This window comes from Poecilia mexicana, unplaced genomic scaffold (genome assembly GCF_051168715.1).
Source record: "Poecilia mexicana isolate PSO_F unplaced genomic scaffold, ASM5116871v1 scaffold_12, whole genome shotgun sequence".
Classification (NCBI taxonomy): Eukaryota; Metazoa; Chordata; class Actinopteri; order Cyprinodontiformes; family Poeciliidae; genus Poecilia; species Poecilia mexicana.
The window spans coordinates 21604407-21630031 of record NW_028263381.1 but is presented as its reverse complement, the minus strand read 5'-3'; the positions used below and the strand labels follow the sequence as shown (position 1 = coordinate 21630031).

Here is a 25625-nt window from a genome sequence, read left to right as displayed (position 1 = left end):
ATTTTAGCTTAATCTCAAAACAAACTCAAACTTAGAAATTTCCATGTTTTTTTCTAGAACATTTCTGAGATTGATCTAAAAATTACTGAATATTTGATGGAAATTTACTACCAAATTAAGATTAATCAAAAATTCTGATTGATCTCAATTTTTATTTTAAAGAAAATTTTCGACTTTCGCCCATAAATTTCCTTGTTTTTTTCTCCCCAGAATATTTATGAGATTAAACTAAAAAATTCTCATTCTTTTCAATGTAATTTTCCAGTCTACATTGCCGTCCTTGTACTTGGAGTTAAGTGTGAATTATTTAGACACGCAGCCACAAGCGCCAAAATCCGATTGGCTGCTGTGTGGTTGCGTCATTTCCGCACAGATGACGGCACGAGACGCTTCTCCAGTCGCTGTAGTAACGTCCGTGGAGCTGGTACGCGGAGCCGCAGCTCTCCTACAAACCGACACCGCTCAGTTTTCACGCGAGGATTTACATTTTCATCAGCCGTGGGTCGTTTTGGGAGCGGACAAAAATAAGTTTTTCTGTGTTTCTGGAGCGAAGGAATGGATGGTTTTTTGTTGTTAAACTGGAAGGAGTCGCTGTAATTGTGGTTGGTTTGGGTTTTTCTGGACACCAGAGAAGCAGCGGCTCGGTGTCCACCTGACCCCGTGGAAAATAACACGGCGGATAATGACACTGACGTGGCGCACTAAGCTCTCCAGCTCTCAGCCGCTTGGAAACTAAAGTTTCCCAGCTCCAGGTAGCAGCGTCCGATTATCGAACCAGCTGGGATAAACTTCGACATTATGGGGGTTATCGGACTCCTCCGGCCGTCTTGATGCCGCTCCAGCCGGGACTGCGTGCCCTGTAACCGCCGGGATGAGCAGCACCGACCTGGAGCGCATGTCGCTCAGCTCCTCGGCCAACTCGGTGGCCTCCAGCGCCCGGACGCTGTCGGCCAACGTCCGGAAGCTGCACAACGCGCTCAACCTGCTGCTCAGCGACTTGGAGCGGGAGCAGTTCATCCACTGCCTCAACGTGTACCACTCCAAGCGCAACGTGTACGACCTGGTTCAGACCCTCAACGTGATCCTGAACGCGCCCAGCAAGCGGCAGCTGCTGCCCATGCTGCGGCTGGTCATCCCCCGCTCCGACCAGCTCCTCTTCGAGCAGTACACCTCGGAGGGGCTTTACCTAAAGTCGGATTTAGTCGCAAACAATGGCCACGCCGAACCCCCGCCGAGCTCCAGCCCGACTCCACCGGGGAACCTGTCGCCCAGCATCCCGCCGGACTTCCAGGTGGCGCTGCGGGGCTCCCCGGACAGCTTCAGCACCAGCAGCGACGGGACAGCGGCGCCGTTGGTGCCGCTGCTCGGCCGGAACTTCATCCACGAGCCGCCGGGCGAGCTCCGGCAGGTCACCATGAAGCGCCACAAGAGCAACGAGGGCCTGGGATTCAGCATCCGCGGCGGCTCGGAGCACGGGGTCGGGATCTACGTGTCCCTGGTGGAGCCCGGGAGCCTGGCGGAGAAGCAGGGGCTCCGCATCGGCGACCAGATCATGAAAGTTAACGACAAAGTGTTCGAGAAAGTCACCCACGCCGAAGCGGTGAAGGTAAGGCAACGTGTTTCTGTTTGTAAACGCCAGCTATGGAATGCCGCTGGTGCCATGTGTTGCATTTGTCCCAACAGGTATGGATAGGAATTCATATCAAAATTCAGAGTTGGGTAGTAATTAGTTATATTTTCTCAATTACATTTACTTGAGCAACTTTTATTAATACTTTTTGCTAATACTTTTTACTTTTACTTGAGTAATTTTATTATTAAGTATTGCTACTCTCGCTTGAGCAAAATTTCTGGATTCTCTACCCACTGAATAAAAAACAAACATGTTTTAATAAAAAATTCACCAGACACAGACACAAACCTGCAGTTTTTGTTAAAGTTTAGTAAGATTTTTTTATTGACAGTAACTGATTTAGAAACATTTTTTTGCCTGATTTTGTTGACTTTTCTTACTGATATGAATTATTGTCATTTTTGTCTTTAAAACACCAAAAATTTCAACTTAACTTGACCATTAACTGTGATCAGTTACTCAGTACTCGAGTAAACTTCCTACAAAATACTTTTTTACTCTTGAGTAATTTCTTGGATGGCTACGTTTTACTTGAGTAATAAATATACTACTGTAGTGCTACTCTTGAGTACAATTTTTGGGTCCATCTCTGTCAAAATTACAAGTGAAGAAGTCTGAAAGTTGTATAATGTGGTGTAAAAACCACTAGAATGTGTTGTTACGGCCCGGCTCGGATGGCCGCAACAAGGAACAGGGAGGACACGACAACCAGCAGCATTTTAAGCCCTTTAGAGGCATTTATTAAAAAAAACACAATGTCTAGGAGAAGGGGACGGCAGCCCAAGAAGTCAATGGGCGCCGGCTCCCACAACGTGTCAAGCACCGTCTCTAGATCTGGTTTTCTCCCTCCTGGGCCTTGGAGGGAGATTTATCTATTTGGCAGCTAGCTGACAAATAGCTAGATAAATATTTAGTTGTTCCAGTTTGTTTCCCTGGCGACAGTCATCGAGTCTCCCTTGAGGCTGGAACCCTCCTCTGGGCCTGGTGTCCACTCTTTGGACTGGGTCCTCTGGTCTGGACCCCGGCGTCTGGACCGCTCTGCCAGCGTCATCAGCCTGGGATCTCTCCTTAAATCCAAACCAGGTGGGAGCAGCACCTCCCACAATCAAGGTTCTTAATTAGCCCAATTAACTTCCCCAATTGCCACACGGCAGGGCCATCAGTGTTTTTTATTTACATTTGATTCTGGGGTAAAGAATGAGACTGTTCTCAGATGTGAGTTGGCGCAGAGCGGCGCCTCGGTCTAAAACACTGATTTCCTTTAAGTCAAGGTTAAAGCTCACCTGTTTAGAGCTGCTTTCAAACCGAACATGCTTGAATATTGACCAACATTTCTGATGGCAATCGACAAAATGTGACGTTTGTTACTGGTTTCATAATCCATTCTGTTTGACTTTTATTTTTATGATATACAGGACTTTGAACTACCATGTTTCTTATATAAGCTTCATAAATAAACCTGAGTGACAGAAATCGGCAAAAGTCAAAACATGGAAAAAACTTTTTTTTGTTGGAAATTTCACAAGTCCAAAGTTTTTTGTTGGTTTTTTTAATAGAAAAATTGAAATTAATCTCAAAATTTCTGATTTCTTTCTCACAAATTTTCAACTTTTAGAGATCAAAAATTTCAGAACTATTTTCTTTAAAATTTCTGAGATCTGAGATTTTTTCTCACAATGTTTTTTTTACTTTGGAATTCAGAAATATCACTGTTTTCTGTAAAATTTCTGAGATTATTCTCAAAATTTCAGTCTTTTTTTCTTGCAAAATTTTGACGTTTAGAACTCAGATATTTCCTTTTTTCTAGATTTTTTATGTGTGAAATTTACTTATTTTTTTCTTTCTACAATGGCTCTAATGTACCATCGGACATGGCTCCTTTTAGAGAAAACACACCACAATATTTCAGAGGAAGTTACCTGGAAGCATCTGGATGTTCTACATCTAGAATGTAAGCTCTAGATCAGTTCTTCTAGGAACTGATCTAGGAAGCTCTAGTGTAACCGGACGCCTGTAGCAGGCGGTAACCTTAGCGGCCTGTGTTTGTGTGCAGGTTTGAATGGACGGAGGTTGTCTTTTCAAACTGGATGAAGGCCCAAAACCAAGAAAAATGTGCTTTTATATTTTGGAACTAGTACAGCTAATGCCACTGTGATAATAAATTATTTAAAATCACAGTTTACTGTTTGAAAATGCTCACCTTTGAAGAAAGTCATTAAAAATTCTTGTGATTCTGACCGTCCTAAAAGAGAGAAACTTTGGCGTGATTTAATTCCAGACATAAATGAGCAGAAGGTCTTTTTATTCAGTGTCTGATTTGAACTGCCTGCTGTTAATATCGCCCTACATTAGAAACTTGTCATGCATCTCTGCATCTCAGACCTTTGGGACGTTTAAAAGAGCTTTAATTGAATCCGTTTCATCGACCGTCGTTATCCAAACCCTGCATGCTTTCCATGAAGCGCTCTGATAAGTTGTAGAAGAAGAGGAAGATCTGGGCCGGTTGTTTCTAGATTATTATTTACTATAAAGGCTGGTTGTCACAGACATGGTTTCTGCTGCAAAATGGTGCAAAAATCACTCTTACAATTAAAAACCAGCAGGCTTTGGTGGAATTAGTTGTACAGAATAAACGTGTAGAAAAAGGTTTCTTCCAGCTTGTCATCATGTTCTGCTTGTTTGCATCTTTTACTGAATCAGGAAAATATTTAACCAGGAAAATGGTGTTTTTCCATTTAATAGTCTGGTAGGCTCGATTCCATTTAGAGGCAAAGTTGCAACATTTGTTGCATTTTCATGCTGCACAGTCAAACAATCCAAACCCCTGGAAAAAGCTGTTCCCCTCCTCGCCTGTGGGGGCGCTGCACCAAGAACTACTGAAAGAAATGACACAAAAACCTGTGAAGACCTTTAGCGCAACTTTCGTCTTTTTAAAATATATTTAAAAAATGGAGTAGCGTCAGATTTTAGCGGTTGTAGACCACAAACCATTTCTCCTGCTAACTTTAGTTTGTGCGCTTGTTGTGTTTGTATTTACCCAGAATGCCTTGCGCTGTAATCCACTTCCTGCTTTTGGAGCGGTCTCCAGTCCGCTTGGCGTTCACATACTTTCGAACCACTAAAGAGTTCACTTCAACTGAACCGGGATTGAGGTTTGTAGGCGAACCAGAGTTAACTTTTTTTGTTTCAACTGAGCATTCACACCTCCCCAAACAAACCGGACTTTCTAGAAAAGACGGACTGGACTTTGACTAAACCGGATTGAATGGGGTTGGTGTAATTGCAGCATTATAAAGTGAATAATTTCTCGCTACAAAAGGCAGAAGCAACTGAAAACTGAAGCATAATATTAAAAGTAAGCTAAACGTTTGCTAATCCTGGGTGGAAATCTGCATGCTAGCAGCTTGGAGATGAAGCTCCGTCCGACTCCTGAACTGTGGTTTATTTAACCAAACGCAGAAGGAAGACACGTCTGTATGTAAATGAATTATCCCCAGCTATACTGTCTCTTCTCGTGTCCCTCCTAACACCCTCCTTAAGTCAGAAAGCAATCAAATTAAAAGGCAAGAGACACAGAGTCTGTCGGGGAGTAAAGAGTCACTCTTCCAGGATAAAACGATTTACGTCCCAATCACGTCCTGGACAACGGGGACCGAGTCCGAATCCAGAGAAGATGAAAGTGAAATTCAGCTGTAAGCTCAGAGAAACAGCAGCCAGTAGCTGCTGGGACCAGAGGAAGGGATTAAGCTTGATTAGGAGATTACGGTGAGGAGAAAACAAGGTGAATGATTCATTTTCTGCCCAGAAACAAACATGCAGAGATTTAAAAGTCGATCCTGTTTTTAAAAGCGATGAAAACAATCAGCAGCCGTGTGGGAAAGTTTGAAAATCCCCAGTAACTTCTTCACTTTTTAAATCTGCTTAATCTGGTCTGGATTAATGGTACCTGATTGTACTGTAATGGCCCAGTTGCATTTCGTTACACAATGACCAAAGTAATCAATGGAAAAACCAAAACTTTTTAAATAAAGTTTCACCAGTTTTCTGAATATTTACATGACTTTTTCTGTGGCGATGAGCTTCGAACGCCTCCTTTAATGAGCTAAATTGTAGAAAATTAACAAACAAACTTGAAAATTTTAAACTAAAAAGAAGAAAAATCATTTTAAAAACCTCTATCTTTAAATATGCTTTACCCAAAACTCAAGTTGCAGTTTTAGCTTCAACTGGTTCAAAATTTATTTAAAAAAAATCAATTAAGCACCTTATGCTATCCAAATATTACTTTGTGATCCCAAAAATAATCAACAGATTAACTCTGTCGAGCTGAGCAGAAAAAAATAAACTAATTAAAATAAAAAAATTTTAGCTGCAGATGCAATGTTTGCACAAATAATCATGCATTTACTAAAGGAATGCTGCTGTTGCATTGTAAGCAATAAAATGTGCATTTACCTGTTTACAGAATTAATTCAAATATTTGTTTACTTGCATCTTAAATGTATGTCTAATATTGTAAAGGCTTAAGTGTTTAAATGAGAAATAAGCAGAATGTAATTTTTTTAGCCGATTAATCGTTCGAATAATTGATTAATCGTCAGGATAATCGATTAATCGTCAGAATAATTGACTAAAATAACCATTAGCTGCAATCCTAATCTTGCATATTATAAGCTGATAAAAATACCTGATTTTAGAAACATTTACATTTTAAAATAACAAAATGAATCAATTGTTGGGTAGAAGCCAAATATTTCTCCCACTCTGACTTGCTTCTGAAAATGTGCTACATAAATAAACTTATCTTACCTTACCTTTCAGTTGAGGATCCTAACAACCCCTTTGCATCCTGGGAATTAACATCAGAAATATTCCAACAATAAAAATCATCTTTGCACCAATAAAAATAATTTCCCTTCGACTCACTTGGTTAAACCTCTTCTGAATCCCTGTAAGTTGTAAGTATTTTATTCAGTTGAATGATTTTTATACTTTCTTGCTGCCCTAGATAGTCTTATTAAAGATATATGCTCACTTTGTATTCATTTGTCGTTTTATTTTCCTGTCGAATAAAGCAGACAGACTGGGAACTGGATCGCTTGTCAAGCTGACGGCTCTCTCCTTGGTGAGGGGAAAAACTAACAGGAATAATAATTCTGACCGCTTTCAGAGCCTGACAGCAGGAAGACGGGAACGATCGACAAGCTGCACTACTTTGGAAAACTTTCCCAGCAGGACGAGCGTGAAAAAGTCTCACATCTTCTTTCTCTGTGGATGTTGGTGCCTCAGACCGTCTGTCATGCTCAGCGGCGTGTCGAGACAAATCTGATGGAGACGTTTACTCACTCATCTTGAGCACCAACGTTGTTTTAGCTTCTGACTTTTCAACAGAGTTGTTTGCACAAGTTTGGATTTTACTTTTCTAATCTGCAAATTGTCAAAATTAAACCCACAAACTCAAATATATACATGCACACTGATATTTGGAAAACTGATTTTAGGAAACGGGTGATCAGTTTAGTTTATCTTAGCGATTAATTGGACTTTCTGCAAAATGTTTAATTTTTTTTTATACAGTTTTGACTTAATTACTTCTACGAGTTTGTTCTTTCAGCGAATAGTAGTATTCATACTACTCCAATTAATGATTAATCGATTACTAAATTAGTTGACCTGTCTCTGAATGCTAGTCGTTAGCCTACACATTGCTGATGGCAGCATATTCATGCTAATCATTAGCCTCTCCAAAGCTAATGCACATTGAACTTCCATCTATTCATGATTCAGGATTCGTAAATTCACGTATTATTGCATTTTTCTGTTGAACATACCTTCAAATATTTTATGGAAAACCAAGCTATTAGTGGATTGTTTGGAACTGCACATCCAAAATGAAGTTTGGGAAGCTAAAATACCTCGGAGCAATGCTAGTTGGCGGACATTAGCAAAGCAGCCAATCCAACAGTGGAGATCATAGATGTTAGCATCGGTTTCCGCTTTGTGTATCAATGCAGATTGAGGTATATTTGCTGTTTGCACTATTAAAACATGAAGTTATATAAATTTTTAGAGCAGCTCTCAAGTTTTTGCAGATTGTAGCATTTTTTGCTAGCTGGGATCGTGAATCGCCGTGAATAGCCAGGCTCCACTGTCTTATTTTACCCGAAAAAACAATAGATTTCAATTAAGTCGGCCAATTTTGGTCTCCAGGAGCTTGTTTACAGCAACAAAAAGAGTGTGGACTCACTAAAATCTTCCAGCCAATTATTGTTATCTTTGGGTTTACATATTTAAGGCCACAGTTTGTTCAGTAAATTCAACTAAAAATCACTAAAGCTGCGTTTTGAATCCTCATTCCACCCTGGAAAAGCTTAAAGCTGTAAACAGTTCTTCTTTCCAGCTTTCAGCATCTGTGTTTTAAATGCTGTTGGGTGAGATAATTAACCTTCAACCAATCGGGACGCAGCTATTATAAATTATTCTAAAAGTAGGTTGTTAGTGAAAGAAAGCCAGAAGCTCAGCTGGCCTTCTACTTTATTAAATTAAACAAATTAATGTGGGTTTTCCCCCAACAGTTGCCATGTTTATCACCAAAAGCCCAAAGATTTACATAATCACGATGCTCAGGTTTTATTGTGCTTTCCTGTAAAGCCTTTATTGCTGCTTGATAAACTTTTATGTTGGACTTTATGTCCAGGATGCAAATCCTGATGTGCTTTATGGCAAAGATTCACCTGAGAGGAGAATATTTAATGAAATGCTGCAGAATCTACCTGAATGATCGCTTTCCAATAACCCAGGTTGAGATTTTTTTAACCAATGCTTAAAGGTTTATCATGTTTTTTTTTTTTTTTTTTTTTTTTAAATCAATACTAGTATTAATTGGAACACATTTTTCCTCTACTTCAGGGGTGTCAAACTCAATTTCACCGAGGGCCACTTCAGCATATTGGCCACCCTCAAAGGGCCACATTGACGGTACAAATCAGGAGTGCCCAGGTGCAGTCCTTCAGACTCCAACTTTTAGATGCATCCCTGCTAAAACACACCCCAGGCAAAAGGTTGACTTCCCTCATTAGCAGCAACTCAGTTCTGTAGAGCCTTATAATGAGTAAATGATCCAGGTGTGTTAGAGAAGGAACTCATCTAAAATTGCAGATGGTAGCTCTGGAAAACTAGACTTGGGCACCCCTAGCATAAAATGTATGAAAATACAATGTTAAAAATAAATTGAACACCTCATATTGTTTGTTAAACAACTCTTTGGAGCTTCTGGTTAGGAAGCGCATTCAAAACCTTTGTTTGAAATGGCGCGTTAAATTCAAGTCTCCATTACAGACCAGAGAAAACTAAAGAGAATGCAACTTTGTGTTAATCCATTTGAGGAGCCAGCAGTTTATCTTGAGGAAATAAATGACGATGCAAAAGTTAATTAGATTGTAACATGCGCAGTCCGCTGCTCAACCACTGCGGAGGCAGTTACGTTACGCCACTGCGAAGAATTAAAAACCGCTGGGAGAAACTCATCCAGCGGATTTAACAAATGGAGCCTTCTGGGTTCACGTTACCCAGGAGAGCGGCGCTCTGGAGGAGCTGCAGACGTGACATCTGTCCGTTTCGGAGAAGCGAAAAAAAAATAAATAAATCCTTAAAGCGCACACCGGACCCCGCAGGGTAAAACACTCAGAGTTCAGTTGATCTGTTTGGATCAGACAGATCCAACTGACTGATGAATTAGCGCAGATTTTTCTGCAGATGGGAACCAGGAGGAAGTTGTTCAGACCCCAGCGGGTGAAGTGATGCTAATTTAAGTGAAGTCGCTTAATTTAATTTATTAAAAGTTATTGGGGCCTCAGTCAGTGGTTTTTTTGTCACTACGGAGAAAAATGTAGATGCATTTATCTGCTTAATTTGTGATGAGATCAGGATTCACGGTGAATATTCACTAAACCGCATAAAATGCGGCTAAATAGCCGATGTTAATATGATTATAATTTCACGGATAAAAATAGTACAGGGCCAATTTTTTTTTTTTTTTATGTTGTCGGTCAAGATAACGGATAACAAAAAAAGTCTAGCGCGACCTGCCGCCCTGACACCAACTCACACACATCTTCATTCACAGTCTTACTTGTAAATCGATTTTTCTTTTCTTGGACGTTTTGATGTTAGCTTGTCGATGTCTCAGTTTTATTCGCTGGTAAAATCAATAAGCAGCTTAAGGTGACTCTGCTGCTCTCTAGTGGCGAGAAGCCGTAATGTTGGCTGGTAACAATCGGAATGCATTATGGGAGATGTAGTTTGTCGTCAATTCGTGCTCAAAACCTATTTTAAGTCAATCATGGACCTATAAAACGCTGGGGGGGCCACATAAAATGACATGGCGGGCCACATGTGGCCCGCGGGCCTTGAGTTTGACACATGTGCTCTACTTGTAAATAATTACTTGGTGTTTTCTCTTTGAGTTTCTCAAGGGAATCTGACAATGTATCACTTTTTGTGCAGGTTTCCTGTTCAGCCATGTATGACCTGTAATTATGGCTCTGCATAATTACGGGTCAATAATATCTGAGGAAGGCAATATTTACTTTCTCTGGCATGTCCTTCACATAATTAGTTTTGGTTTATTGTCCAACTTTTTCCCAGTTTTATCAGGAAACTTCTTCAGGACTTCAGTGCATTTTAGGGTTGAAATAAATCATTGATTAATCGCGATTAATTAAAATACTCGGCAAATAGTATTTGGTTGCTAGGCACTCAGGATCTCAGAGTGCTACTTGACTGTCTAATAAAGTAATCTATAAGACTTTATCACAGATAAACACAATGAGTTTCATTGATTAAAATTGTCAACTAATTTAGTAATCGATTAATCGTTTAATCAAATCAAAGAACAATATATTCAGAGCTTTAATAAAGCCAAAACTGTACAAAAAATATAAATTTTGTATTTAGGATAAAAGCAACCTTCTTTAAATGTAAATATATTCGACCCAAAACTTTTAGCTGGTTTTTAGTGTCACCTGATTCAAATTTAATAAAGTTTGAAATAAATAAGATTAATAAAAAAAATCTTTTGCTGTCCTGTTCTTAATTGGTTAATCAAAACAAAAAGTCAACATATCATCCCTTTCATATCAACTTTGCTACCAATGATCAATCGATCAAAGAAAGGCTACGCTATTACATTTTTACCTAATCAAATATTTATTTTCCTAATATAAGGGCAATTAAATTATACTTATTTGTATTTTCTTACGTATTTTTAATATTGTATAAAATCAGCTTCTGGTTAAATAACAAATGTGATTAATTGATTAATTGTCGAATACTAAAATAATCATGGATTATGCTGCCAGGTGCTTAAACTTTATTTAATCACAAATTTATCATTATTAGTACAATATTATTGTATTGTATGTTTAGACTGGAATAAATGTCTGTTAGTTGGGATGTAGGATAAATGATTAAGTTTAAGCTCCGCCTCTATAAAGATTTTTTTTAAAATAATTTTTGTTCCATGTTAGTTTCTGTCCATCTCTTGCAGAAAATTAAATAAACCTGGGTTTTCTCTCATTGCCCTCAGTTCAGTTTGTCTGTGTAATTATACTGTGAAATATTTATAAATTGCTTTAATTATTTGGGTGGGAACCCAAGCTGCTTTCCTCGAGCGCGGTGATGAATACGGGAAAGTTTACATGATTTTTATTGCATAACCATCTGAACAAGAAGGAACATTACTCAAGACACTCAATGCAACTTGAATTTTAGGAGAATATTTTCTCTTTTTGTGTATCCTTCTGCTGCTTTTACGATTAAATGCCGGTTTGTTGTGTCAAAAACCTCATATTTTCGTCCATCATTTATATTCTCCTCTGATCGGCCCACTTGGGTCCATTAGACCTGCCAAAATGACTCCACTGCTGCACTTTAATTTCTTTACAATGAAGCCACCGAATGCTCGACTTCCCAGTGAAGGTGTCCCCCATCCGTCTCCGGCTCTAAATCAGCGGAAGCAGCCATTAATATCCCGTCAACGGGCCGAATGTCTGCCGTTTCTGGTCACTTCTCCCTGCAGGCAGGAAATGGCTGCTCCTCTTGGTCCCTCGTGTGCTTTTAGTTTAACTGTAATCTGATTTTATTAAGGCCTGCATGGGAAATGGGCTGTTTTAAACAAAGCTGCTTACTAAATCCTGCCTTAATTAAGGTCAAAGTTTTGCAGCAGGGTGTCAATACTTCTATCAATCGAAGCTCTATTCTGTTTTTGTTTATTGGATTTTAAAATGCAGCTGAGGAATATCCACTTTGTTTTTAAATTTTTATTTTTTTTATTTTTATGCTAATTTTTATCCTAATATTTTGTGGCACAGTTCTCATGTAGATAAAATAGAGATGGACAATAAATCAGTAACAGTATATGATAGACGTGACCAGTATCAGTAGATAATACATCTGAATATTCAATAAATAGAATATTCACTGAGCTACAGGTTGGTGGAATCAACTCACTCTCTCACTCTTTGGTTGCCTAGCAACGACCTGCTGAGTAAGAAGCAGTTCCAAGAAATGTACAGCAATCTAAATCATCCGCTATTTAGGATGATTTAGATTTCATCCTAAATCTGTTTGACATTTAGGATGAAATGATTTTCCTGATGCCTCTTTCCAACTTCTATTCATAAAGACATTTTTAAAAGAACTCTGAAAGTTTTTAACTTTTGTAGATAATCGCATTCAATGAGGGAAAATAACAGTTGAAGAAGTGAGAATCTGTTCAGTGTCAGTATTTTGGAGCTTAATAATCAACAGGTTAAAATGAGATTATCCAATCCGTTTGTTTCAATTTATCCCTATTCAGAGATAAAATCCCAGCATTATCTGATATGTTTTATATCTGAGGTGTTGGATTTAGTTTCCCCTTTAATCCTCAGCATGGATTTATTGAATTGAGCTTATTGGGTAAGTTTCTCTGGGTGTCCGCTGCCATCGTGAGTCATGAGACTAAGAAGGTCTGCTCTGAATATAAATGAGGATCTGAAAGGTTTCATTGCTACTTCGGCTTTGTCTGTTGCTGTATGACAGGTATAATTATGAAATGTAGCCAAGAGAGGTGTGTGAGGCGCTATCACACACACACACTCACTCTGCTGATAATTTCCCTGTTCAGAGACTCAATTAGAGAAGAAGAAATACTGAGACCTTTTTAGAGGCAGACGTGATTTAAAGATTTTTTTAAATGATTCTCAGAATAAAAAAAACTGAAAAAGCAACTTTGTTTATAATTAAAGTAATGATTAAGTTGGAATGCTAGAAAACATGATTTAGATCTTCATCTAAAACAGGGGTGTCCAAACTTTTTGGACCAGAATCCCAAAGATGAAGGTATTCTGGAGGGAAAATAATTTATTTATCTGCTTAGCATTACACTGGACGTGCAAAATTTTAATAAAGTAAAGTGGCTTTTTTGTTGTAATGAAAGTAGGACAATTTCATAACTTCTTATTTATTGTTGTTTTTTTTTTCCTTTTTGTTTTCTTTTCAGAAAATGACTTTTCAGTAAAACTCTCTGGATGAAGGCGGTTCTAATTATTATATTGGTTATAAAGACGCATGCTTTGTGCTGTACTCTACTGTTTCCATTGTAGGAACATTGTGCTGGTAATAATTTTACTCTGGGTAAACCACGTGAATTTTGTAGGCAAAAAAAGTCAGTCGAAGGGCCACAAATGGCCCCCGGGCCGCACTTTGAACACCCCAGAACCAGACCAGGAATGTTTGATAACATTTAGTGCATTTGCAGTCATTTTTGGTTCCTTTTGTTTCATATTGGACTCATCCTGAGAGTCAGACCCATTGTGATGCCTGAGCCCGAAGTGGAGGTATTTAATGGTTATGTAAGCTCAGGAGAGCCGAGTTAAACAATCTAGAGGGAGACGGGCGTCCGGGGAGTCCTGTGATGTGTGAAGGAAGTAAAACACTGCCAGTCTTCAGGGGAAGATTGATGCCGTTTTGTAATTTTCAGGCCCGCTTTGAAGATTTTAGTCCAAGATGGAGAGCAGGAGTGAGAACGCCTGAATCCTCCTGTGCGTCTGTGTCAGATTACTTCCTTCGCCGTGCCGACCCGCAGCGGTCCGTCAGCCGGCCCAGATGTCTCTTTTATGTGGAGGACAAGCGTAGAGGAGTCTTGCCTGATATCTGACACCAGTGAGCCGCCTTATCTGCCTTTCTACCCGACCACCGTCCCACTCACCGTCTGCTGCCTGCCTCGCGCCCGGCGCTTTGAAACGGAAGCAGCAAAACGAGAAGGTGTGAAGCAAAGGAGCAGCAGGTTGGACCGTTTGGGGTCCACGCAATTATTTGATAAGCAGACTGATGGATGTGTCTTTATTGGCTTTCAGAAACAATTTTCATTAAGTCCTGCGAATCAGATGACATGTGAAGAACTTCACACCTTAAACAAACAGCTGAGTTTTACAAGGAAGCTCCATATTTAAAGTGTTTCTCCAATATTAGTCAACAGTTTGAGACACAGATGGACTCTTTATGGCTTCAGTAAGAGGAACCTTTATACAAAATTCACATTTTGCATGTTTTTACACTTCCATTTCTCTGCCTCAGTTTCTTCTAAAAGCATCAGATGTTTTTTTTGTGTCTGGAAAATGAGCAGTTTCAAAGTCATCCTGATTGAGTCACATTCAAAGGGCATTGTGCTACGAAAAATAGGAGAAAATTTCTGCCCAAAATTATTTTAAGATAAATCTTAGATTTTCTAGAACAAAATTAGCAATTTTCTGAGTTTGGAAAATCAGAAATCTGCTAGAAAAACCCTGAAATTTTCTAGAAAAAAATTAAAAATCTCAGAATTTCAAAAGTAAAAAAATTATTAGAAATTTCCTGAATGTACTCCTACCAATTTTTTAGGCCTTTTTCACTTTAAATCTAAATTAGCTGCTGCCTACCTCAATGGTTACACTTGCACTTGAAAATGGCTTCAAACAGATGCGCAATTATACAATCGTACTTTGAAAAGCAGAAGTGGAGCCTCCTGCACAACCAACAAGAATTCAGTACTAGATGGTAATTCAACAACAAAGCGCTTGTTTTTTCCAGCAGCCGTTGTTTTTAGAAGCAGTAGAATTTTGCACATTATCCACTTTTCAGGTTAATTACGGCATTCATTAATTAGAAAAATTTTTTTTTTTAAATACAGCTACAGATTTTCTCCACGTTGCACCATGAGTGCTTCTGTTTTTGAGTTTTGAGATTAGAAATGCAGGGAAATGATAAAACTTTCCAGTCAAGCATTTATTTCTTCTTGATATTACATTTATGCGCAGTGAAATAAAATCAGATCCCAGTTACATAACGGAGGATCTTTACTCGTTCTCGTCGTTTAAAGCCATGGTGACTGATGTCCTCCAGCTCGGTGATGAGGAGATAATTACAGTAAGAGGTTGCCTTCAGGTCCTCATGAAGATAAGTGAAGGAGGACAACACACGTGGCGTTCAGTGACAGGCTGTAACTCTGAAACGAAGCAGCTGCAGTTATGATGAACGCTGATCTGGCTCGGATTACGGCGGCGGACGGCAGACAGATAATTGAGTCGGTATGGAGAGAAAGATGATTATTTACCGTCTGGATTTGGTCTGACAGATTAGTTTGGGTATGAAGAGGAAAACGTTGGAGAGGCAGAGGAGAAACGGGTCAAATGCTGGGAGACTCATCCGGACACAGCTGGCGTCCGAATCGGACACAGAGTCCAAGAAACAGAAAAACTCGTTACTGATCAGATGCAGCTCAGACTGATTGATGGACATGTTTTCATCTGAATGTCAGAAACAAATTAAAATCGTTTTTCTCATCACTTTAGGCCAGAAAATGGAGAAAATTGATCATTTCTTTAAGAGAAAAATGTAAAATGTATTTGCAACATCTATCAAAGTTATCGATTGATTTAATCTAAAGTTGATTAAAAAAGCTCAGGTTTTTTTAAAAACCTGAGCTTTCTCTTGTATCGAGGAACAACTGTTTTCCCATTACATTAACGGCTAAACTTTCTGAAAAAGAAGCGCATCATTTTATATTCGAACATTTTTCAGGTCAGCTGCTTTAAATACTGACCGAATAAACAGAAAATTGTGTTTTATTCAACTTAAAGTGGACTTTGCTTCTGCATAGTCTCCACTGAACCGCCATCTTGGTAGGCAAATGCAGCGCAAAGCATAGGGTACTCAAAACTTAATAGTTGTATTATATTATTTATAAATCAGACAGGAACAAAACTAAAGCTAGTTCTAAGCTAATGGCTTGTTTGTTGTCCTAGCAACTCCCATGATGGTTAGTTACAGATACCTACCAATATGGCTGTCAGCTACACAGTTCCTGGAAGTGATAAAATAGAAATGCTCTGATTGGGCTTTTCTTGGCTGATACCTTTTTTTTTTTTTTTTTTGCTTTGAGGTTTATTTTAACTTTAATGCAAACCACAAATTGAACTCTGGTCTGCCGTAAAACCTTGGTCTTGGTTCGGTTGAAGCAAATTCTGGTGCGATTTGAACGTGTATGTGAAAGCCAAGTAGACTGCAGACTGCTCCAAAAGCAGGAAGTGGACTACAGCACAGGGCATTCTGGGTACACACAACCAAAACAAATGCGCTAACTAGCGCTAGCGGGAAAAATGTTTTGTTGCTTTATTTTAGCCAAAGACAAAAGAGAAAATCTAACACTGCTCCATTTATGTTACATTTTTCAAAGAAGAAAGTTGTGCTCATATTTCCTTCAGTGTTTCTTGGTGCAGCGCCCCCACAGGCGAGGAGGGGAACAGCTTTCCAAAAGATTTGTATCGTTTTACATCAGCTGAAAATGCAACAGATGTTGCAACTTTGGTGCCAAATCAAACCGAGTCTGTTGGACAACCAGAGGTGAAAACCTTTAATCGTCTATCCACCACTTTACCTTTTAGTTACATGTTGTTTTTTTATGTATTTATAGACCAAATCTGTGAAAATCAGATTTTACACTGGTGCTGGGGAAATTGCGCCAGTTCCGATCGTTTGGCTAATAATCAGCGCATCTCTAATTTTCTAGGATATTTCCTACATCAGTTGTCTAAAAAATTAAACAAAAGATGTTAAAAATGTGTAATTACTCTGAACAGAACAAATCAATTTAAATCTGTGGGCTGCGTCACATCAGTCCTGCTGGAACAACAGAGTCCCTCCTCTGTCTTGAGTCGTTTTGTGCTGAATAACAATGAGTGTGTGTGTGTGTGTGTGTGTGTGTGTGTGTGTGTGTGTGTGTGTGTGTGTGGTTAACATGGCGTCGAGCCATGCTTATAATGCAGGCCTTGTCCTCAGCTTGTCACCCCATTAACCTCGACTGTGTGTGTGTGAAGCTTAGTCAGCAAGCTGAACTGAACCTGCAGTTATGAAGCCCCTGTGCAGATTTCCAGACTGTAAGCGCCTTCATCAGGGTTAGGAAGAGTCAGGGATGACAGGGACTGGTTAGTGCTTTATTACCTCCAGAGGTCAAGGTTGAGGCCACCGGCGTCTCTTAGCATGGAGACGCAGTGCTGCATCTCGGTAAGCTACAGAAACCTTAAAGGGGCGGCATTGAGTTTTTCAGCTACATAGCACCATTTTATAACACAATCAAGTTAATAAGTTGCCTTCAATTCCTTGAAATTGGGCTTCTGTCTCTTTAAGAAGCTCCTGCTCTTCCTGAAACTCTGCCTTCAAGAAGTCATCACAACATGGCTCCTCTATTAACCCTTTAGCAACGTTTTTACCAGCGTTTCTGAGAAGTAGCTCCTATAATGAGCTCGGCTGATGTTCCAGCAGGTGTTTGCTAATTGCTGCTGGCTAGTCTGAAGGATTCGCTCTGTGAGTTGGAAGCGCTAAAACTTGGAAACTGTAGCTTAGAGGAGGAGATGATACCAATTTGATACCAATTAGTTTTTTCTTTGAGGTTCCACCTGTTGATTTTGATTTTAACTCAAAACTTTAAAAAAAGAGTTAAGTCTGTCAGAAAAATCTTCACTAAAATGAACATTTTTGTAATTTAAGTGCATAGAATTTGTTTTATAATTCAAAATAACACATAAAATTTGTCACTATTTGTAATTTATTTTTTACTGATGATTAGAGCAGAAACCAGAGCAGCTGTAATAATAAAACATGAATTGTTTCCTTTCTGAAGCCTCCTCCATCCTGAAATGGTTTTATGTCGCTGTAATGGGGCTCCTGGGTTTCTGTGCGTAGCAATAAAATGGCTGCAGTTGGGAAACATGACATATCAGAGACTCTGACTAAACGTTTCCTTATCATCCCGTCGCCGTCTCCCAGAGGCGTTGTTTACACCTCCTGACAGGTGTTGCAGACATCTGTGTGTGTCTGAAAGCTTCTCAAGCACATATTGAGTCCTTTAACCTCCCGTTTCCCACCTGCCTTCGTCCTCTAATGGTGACAGAAAAACATCCACTGAAGACTAAACCGTGTCCACAGCGACGCGGCGAGAGGCTAGAAGCTCAGGCCCCCCAAAAACAAGCTAATTTGATTAATTAGCTCCCAGGTTTTAGCTTTAGGGCTCCTGAGGTTCATCTAAAACTGATTAAGATGAGAATAAAGTTAAAATTCAGGAGGAAAAGTTGAGTCTTTATACGGTTTATTATGGATTTTATGGGTATTTTATTCTATAGATGTTGGTAACATGGTTAAAAAGTTCCTAAATGTCCAATTTCTTCAATCACTAAACATAAACTTTGAATAATGATCCCATTATCTCCGTCTCTTAGAATACTCAGTTTATTGGATATCAGTCGATTAGAATCATTCCCAAATAAATGCCCAACAGGAAGTCATAATTACGAGTTTTAAAGTCATAACTACAAAATAAAAGTGGTAATTATGAGTAGAAGTCACAATTTTACATTTTAAAGTCATAAATATGAGAATGTAAGCGAATTATGAAAGTAAAAGTGCTAATTATGAGAGTTTTAAAGTCATAATTAGGAAATTGAGTCAAACTTTTGGGTTTCAAAGTTGTAATTATGCAAATAAGTCAGAATTTTACAATCATAACCTCAACATTTAGTCATAACTTTGAGTTTTAAGGTTATAGTTACAAAATATAAGTAATAACTATGACAGCAAATGTCATAATTTCACATTTTAAACTATAAGGACTAGAATAAAAGTCATAAATATTTCTAAAAGTCCAAATTTTGCTTCTGAGTTGTAATTATCAGAATAAAAGAATTGTGAGGGGAAAAATGAAGTATTAAAGTCATAATTATGAGATTAGGACTTTTGAGTTTCAGCCGTAGTTACAGAGTAAAAGGCATACATTTTAATTTTGAAGTCATAATTAAGAAAATAAAAGTCCTAATTTTGACTTTCAAGGTTGCAATTATGACAATGTTGAGAACAAAAATTATAATTTCGAGTTTCAAAGTCCTAACTAGAAGAATAAAAGTCATAATTTCAAGGTTTTATGTGAATTCCAAGAATCAAAGTGATAATTTTGATTTTTAGAGTGATAACGTTGAGGCAGAATGGCACAGTATGTCTTGGCTTCTTCCTTCATCACAAAATTATGACTTTGAAACTCAAAATTATGACTTCCTGTTGGACTTCTATCTATTTTTTCATGGCAGTAATGAGCTTCCATGCGAAAGTGAAAAATTAGGAGTGTCATGACGTTAACCACATTCAGAATAACTAAAAACCTTCTTTTAGTTTTAAAGATTAAAGCTAATTTCTCAGTGAACGACGGTATCTTTTCTACCGTCGCTTCAGTAATTTTTTTTTGCATGGATATAAACTCATATTCTGGGTTGGATTCGTCTGTTTTTCAGAGACAGATTGTGCTGCAGCGGTAAACGATAGGTGGGTTTTCTCATCCTGCAGCAGCCCATCCCGTCTGGAAGCAGATCTGTTGGAGTTACGGTGTGTGTGACACGGGGTCGGGGCAGAAAGGCTATAATCACGGCTGAACAGGGTAATTGACGTCCACCGTGTTATTACCAGAACCTCGGCGGAGCGGTCGCCGACGCGGGGCCCTGCCCTCGCACCACCTGATGGGCTCTCAGCTGAAGTGGCTCCTTAATGGCCGACGGCTGGGGTCAAGGCAGAATATTGAGTGTTGATGTATTAAAACCACAGGTGAAGCCGGAGCTCCAGCTGTTTCTATAGCGCTCCAACCCAACTGGCAAATGAGAAAATGTCCCACGGAGACTCGGAGACGTGTGGAAGGACTGCAAATGGAGGAGCGGAGGCTTCAGCTCGCCGTGTCGTTTACGTCTGGAACAAACCGCGGCACTTTAAACAATAATGGAGCAGCGTCAGATTTTAGCGGTTGTAGGATTTCTTTTTCTTCTGTGGCAAAAGATCACGAGCCGTTTCTCCCGCTAGTGCTATTCGTCTGGTTGCATTTACCCAGAATTCCTTGCAGTCTAGTCCACTTCCTGCTTTAGGAGCGGTCTCCAGTCTGCTTGCCGTTCAAACTGCACCTGAGTTCACTTCAACCAAACCCAGACCAAGGTTTGTAGGCGGACCAGAGTTCACATTTTTGGTCCAAATCAGAGGTTTGAGTTAAAATCAATATGGAACCTGAAAGAAAACAACAATCGGTATCAGCCAGAAAACCGCATTATAATTTAATACATTTTGAACTAATATTATACATTTAAATGAGGAATTTGTATTTTGTTAACGGATTATTTTTTGATAATGTAAGTACTCATTTTTAAGGTGTTTTCACAACTAATAGTCCGGTAGACTTGGTTTGATTGGGAACCAAAATAGCAACAGGTTACATTTTCAGCTGATGTCAAACAAACCAAATTCTTTTAAAAACTGTTCCCCTCCTCGTCTGTGGGGGCGCTGCAGCAAGAACCGCTGAAGGAAATGACACAAGAACCTCTGAATACACTGAGTGCAACTTCATTCTTCACAAGATGTAAGCAAAAATGGAGTGGCGTCAGATTTTAGAAGTTGCATTGTGTTGTTTTGGTTGTATTTACCCATAATGCTGTGCTATGTAGTCCACTTCCTGCTTTTTGAGCAGTCTCTGGTCCGCTTGGCATTCAAATATGGAATCAGACCGCCCCCGAATTCACTTCAAGTGAACAAAGACGAGGTTTGGAAGACCAGAGTTCACTTTCTAGGTCTGAATCAAGTTCGATTACGCGTTCACACCTTCCCAAATGAACCAGACTTTCTGGAGTTTGACTAAAGCGGACTAAATGGGGCACAATTTGGCACTTTTGGCCTTCCGTATTGTCAAGACTCTACTGAAAGTCAATGGAAAGGGAAGGAGTGGCCACTAATTCAAGGAAAATATCAAATTATTTGTGGAAATTAAAGTAAAAGCGTGAAATTTGCTTCTTACTCTCGAAGTCAAGGACGCCTAAATTTGTAGAGTTGAAATTTATTCATAGATGTGCCTCGTAACTGGCTTAGATGTTAGAGACGGCAGCTGATTAAATCTGTCTCTTTTTCATTGCCGCTCTGCTGTTTTAATTCAGGCAAACTGTAACAGTTCGGTTCTGCAGGGAGTCTTGGGTGCCAACTTGAGGGATGTAAATGAATGCAAAGCGATGCAGACTTCAGGCTCATTTTATCATAAAAGCTCCCCGTCGGCGCTCCGCGCTCCTGTCACCCACTTCCATCTCTTTCAGGTGTTTGTCTCTGCGATCATGTAACACTATCACAGCTTTCAGCCGCTGCATCAGGTGTGAGTCATTAGAGCCAAAACTTGTGGGTGTGATTCTGTCATGTCAGGGAAGGAAGAGGTGATGCTGGAGTGTCTTCTGGTGGAGCAGTTTACCTGAATATGATATTGTGCTGCGCAGCATGTAGAGTGTTTAGGGTATTATTCTAGAGCTGCATCACATTAAAGGCTTACTTTACATAACAAGATTAGTAAAGGGTGGAGGGGAGCTTTGCTCAATAGCAACTTCATGTTTGCAACTGTAATAAACGAAAACCTGAGGGAAGGTACTCTCCAATATTCTCCAAATCAAACAAAATTGGTGTCAAAAGTTTGTGCTACGTTTGTGCAGCAACAATCTTGGTTTGTGCTGCTGTCATTTTAAAGATATGAAGTTTCCTAAGGTCATGTAAGGTCAATGTTCTCTCCACACATATTACCAAAATCTAATACAATTAGTGTTGAAGGTTTGTGCAGCAACAATTTTTATTTGAGCCGCAACATTTTTTTTTGTTTGGTGTTGTTTCCAGAAGTCATTGAAGGTCATCCTTTCCCCACACATTGCCCAAATAAAAATAAATTGGTATCAGGTTTTTGCAGCAACAAATTTTGTTTGTGCCGCTATCATTTTAAAGATATGAAGTTTCTTAAGGTCATGAAAGGTCAACAATCCCCCCACATTACACAAATCAAACAAAATTGGTGTCAAATGTTTGTGCTACGTTTGTGCAGCAACAATCTTTGCTTGTGCTGCTATCATTTTAAAGACATGAAGTTTCCTGAGGTCAACTAGCCTGCTGCCGCCATTTTAAAAAATTTAACTAAATTGGTTTCAAAAGTTTGTGCTGCAGCCATTTTTTTGTTGCTGCCGCTATCATTTAAAGATATTAATGCAAGTTTCCAGAGGTCAAAGGTGCACCAGTTCCTTCACCCATTTGCAAAATCAATCAAAACTGGTGAGAATCAACTCCTATGTTTGTGCTGCAATCATTTTAAAAACAGTAACTGTTTCCAGAGGTCATGAAAGGTCAAGCATCCCCACCTCCAACACCTTCTTCAAACAAAACTAATGTTGGTTTGTGCTGCAAAATCTTTGTTTGTGCTGCTTTTGCTTTGAAAGTATTAATGAAAGTTTAAAGGTCAAAAGGTCAACCAGCCCTTCTCACATTACTCAACTCTAACAAATTTGGTGCCAGACGTTTATGCAGCTGAGATTTTCTTTTGTGTCGCTGTATCTTTAAAGCTATTAATAAAGTTCCCAGAGGTCATCAGAGGTCGATTGACATCAATTTTGTTTGATTTCAGAATTGTGTGGAGGAGGGGGATGGGTGACCTCTGATGACCTCTTGAAAGTATCTTTAAAGTTAATAAAATCAATTAATTGATTAATTGTTTCAGCCCTATTAGGGTCAGTTATGAAATATGACAGATTATAACCCCTGTTGAAACCAAAATTACTGTAGATGACCTCTAGGTGGGTAGATATTGTTTATAAGAGTAAAGCATTCAGGTTTTCTATTTGTGGATTATGAATATATTAAAGTTGATCACATTCAGTAGAATAAAACACAAAATGGTTCAGGAGTAGCTTCAGGAGAACTGGCAGTGCTGCCTCAGCCTCCTAATGCTCCACATATCTACCCAGTCCAGTATCTGTGGGACAAACAAATTGATCCAGCGGCTCCACTTCGCCGCTTGAAGCAGATATCCAGCTGAGATCTAGGTGCCAGATACCACAGCACACCTTCAGGGGGTTTATTGGAATCCCCAGTTAGCTGTTTTTGGTGCTAAGGCACGACCAACACGTCTAATAGGCAGGCATCTGAACTTGTTATGGTGTCAGAAAGAATGAAAATATGGAAAATCAGATTTTTATGCTCAAGAAAACTACAGTAGCTGCTCCTGCAGGTTTTAATTAAGTTAAAGGTGACCTATTATGCTGCCTTGAACATGTCAGAACAGATCTAGGTGATACAAAACATGTTCATTACATTTCTTACACAAAATCATTCTTAGATAAACAGATTTTAAATGTTTTAGGGCCTCTTGTCACTTTAAATCCAAATAATCTGCTGCTCGCCACGCCTCTTACCATTTACACTCGCACTTGAAAATGGCTGCTCACAACTGTACATCTTTGAAAAGCAGAACTGGAGGTTCCTACACAACCAACAAGAATGCAGCAAGTGGTTTCTGGATACTAAATCAATAACAAAATACTTTTTTTTCTCTTTTTTTTCCAGCAGCCATTGTACAGCACAGTAATAAAACCAACTGACCAAATGTGCTGGAACTCTGCTGGGGTTGCTAGGTAATGGGCGGAATGCTGCTGGGGTTGCTAGGTAACGGGCGGAACTCTGCTGGGGTTGTTAGGTAACGGGCGGAATGCTGCTGGGGTTGCTAGGTAACGGGCGGAATGCTGCTGGGGTTGCTAGGTAACGGGCGGAATGCTGCTGGGGTTGCTAGGTAATGGGCGGAACTCTGCTGGGGTTGCTAGGTAACGGGCCGTCCCTGACGATTTGTGACATTACATTCAGAATGTTTTTTAAACGGCTCATTTTCCAGACACTTATTGCCCAAAAGTGTCAGGTGTTTTGTTTTACAAGCGCTTGTTATTTTTAGAAGCGGTAGAAACCCAAATATAAGTACAAAGACATCCAAAATACTGTTTTTCTTTGTACCTTTTTGAATTTTTACGCACGTTCTTATCAGTCATCTGTCAGTAGATGTTCTGTTTACAAAGGAGTCTGTTCAGTCATCTCTTTATCTTATTTACCTCGTGTCTGCAACAGAGAAAAGTCTTTTATGTCTGACTGAATTTCAGCATGACGGACACAGAATCTAAAACACAGAAGACAGACAGAGAGGCTTGATTTAATGATGGCAGTTTTGCCCACAGGCTTTATATACAGGGCAGTGTAGCTGACTAAGGCTTACTTAGTGCAGTCTCAATGTGTGTGCGTGTACATTTAGTGCCTGTGGATTAAGAAGCACTCAAATTTATGTGGCACGCTAGAAGAGGCCCGTGGAGCGACAAGACTTTCCCTGCTTTGGCTCAGCGCCCGGGCTCTGCTATCATGCGCTAACCGTGCAGCTGGTCCTGTTTGAGCCAGATGTCTCTGGAAAAAGACACAGAGACACCAAAGATGTCTCTGAGACGGCGGGACGCACATGTTGGGAGGGTGTGTTTAAATAGATGCCGAGGGTGGAGAGGATTTGTCAGAAATGAAAACGTATTCGTCTGTCGGGCGTGTTTATGTGCGTGGCTCGTTGTGATAAAATGCAGACGGACTGAGATTTAATTAAAACTGGATTAGAAACATACCAGGAATATGGCCGCTGCTTTATAGGACATTTAATCAAAACATTCAACTTTTTTTTGTTTTTACTATGTACTGTTCTGCTCTATAGACCCGTTTCATGTTATTAACTCTGTAAATTTCATGCGTGCGCACAAAGCTGGCGAATCTTTGCCGTGGTAGAACAATCCTGTTAACAAAATGAAACCTGGAGTTGGTGTGTTTAGGTAGCCCTTTGTTTATTTTTTAACAGAATTCCACAGCGCATCTACATGTTAAGGTTACCATAGTCAAGCTAGCATAGCTGAACTACTTCCATCTCTTGCTATTTTTTTATTAAAAATTTTCCCTGACCTGGTTCTCTAGTTTCATAGTGTAGCAAAGCAATGTGTTCTTTTTTCTTTCATATATCGGCTTACATTTAAGATTTAGCACGTTATGTTGACAACGTGACAGCTAAAACTAATGATAGCCATTGTTGGAGAGCAGCTTTTTCCCCTCCAGCAGGGACATGGGGGCAGGATGTTGTGTGTGGGGTAGAAGGATATTTGCACTAGAAACTAGACCAAAAATACTTGGTAAGATTTTGTTTTATTGCAGTGTAAAAGAACCATAGCCTGGCCTTAACATCCCATCGTAGAGCAGACCAAAATGGCCGCCTCACATCACTCTGAACTGTGAAAACCCAAGGAAACCATTGGTGGAAAATAAATCCCAATTTTCAAGGCTTAAATCAACATTAGTAGAATATCGCGCATTATATAGTCGCATTTTGCCCAATGGCTGCTGGATATAGACGATGGATGGATTTAAAACTAAATTCTACCTCTGCTCCTTAAACTGATTTGAACCCTTAACGTCTCGACTTGACCTTGACCCTTCGACGGGCCGTTAGAGACATCATCATCTTCTCTGTGCTCTGATTGGGCGCAGCAGCTGAGGCAGACGTATGTAAAGCGCAGACCCAAACACGCTGTCCTCA

General features: G+C 39.6%; 1 protein-coding gene across 2 annotated transcripts in view; it reads left to right on the top strand.

Moving 5' to 3' along the window:
• Positions 1 to 358: 358 nt before the first annotated feature.
• Positions 359 to 25625, top strand: part of whrna (whirlin a) — a 126852-nt gene continuing 101585 nt past the window's right edge. For both annotated transcript variants that reach the window (XM_088011104.1, XM_088011103.1), the window contains exon 1: positions 359 to 1606. In XM_088011104.1, the coding sequence (XP_087867230.1) occupies positions 872 to 1606 (735 nt within the window). In that variant the 5' untranslated portion in view covers positions 359 to 871. The remainder of the gene's footprint in view (positions 1607 to 25625) is intronic.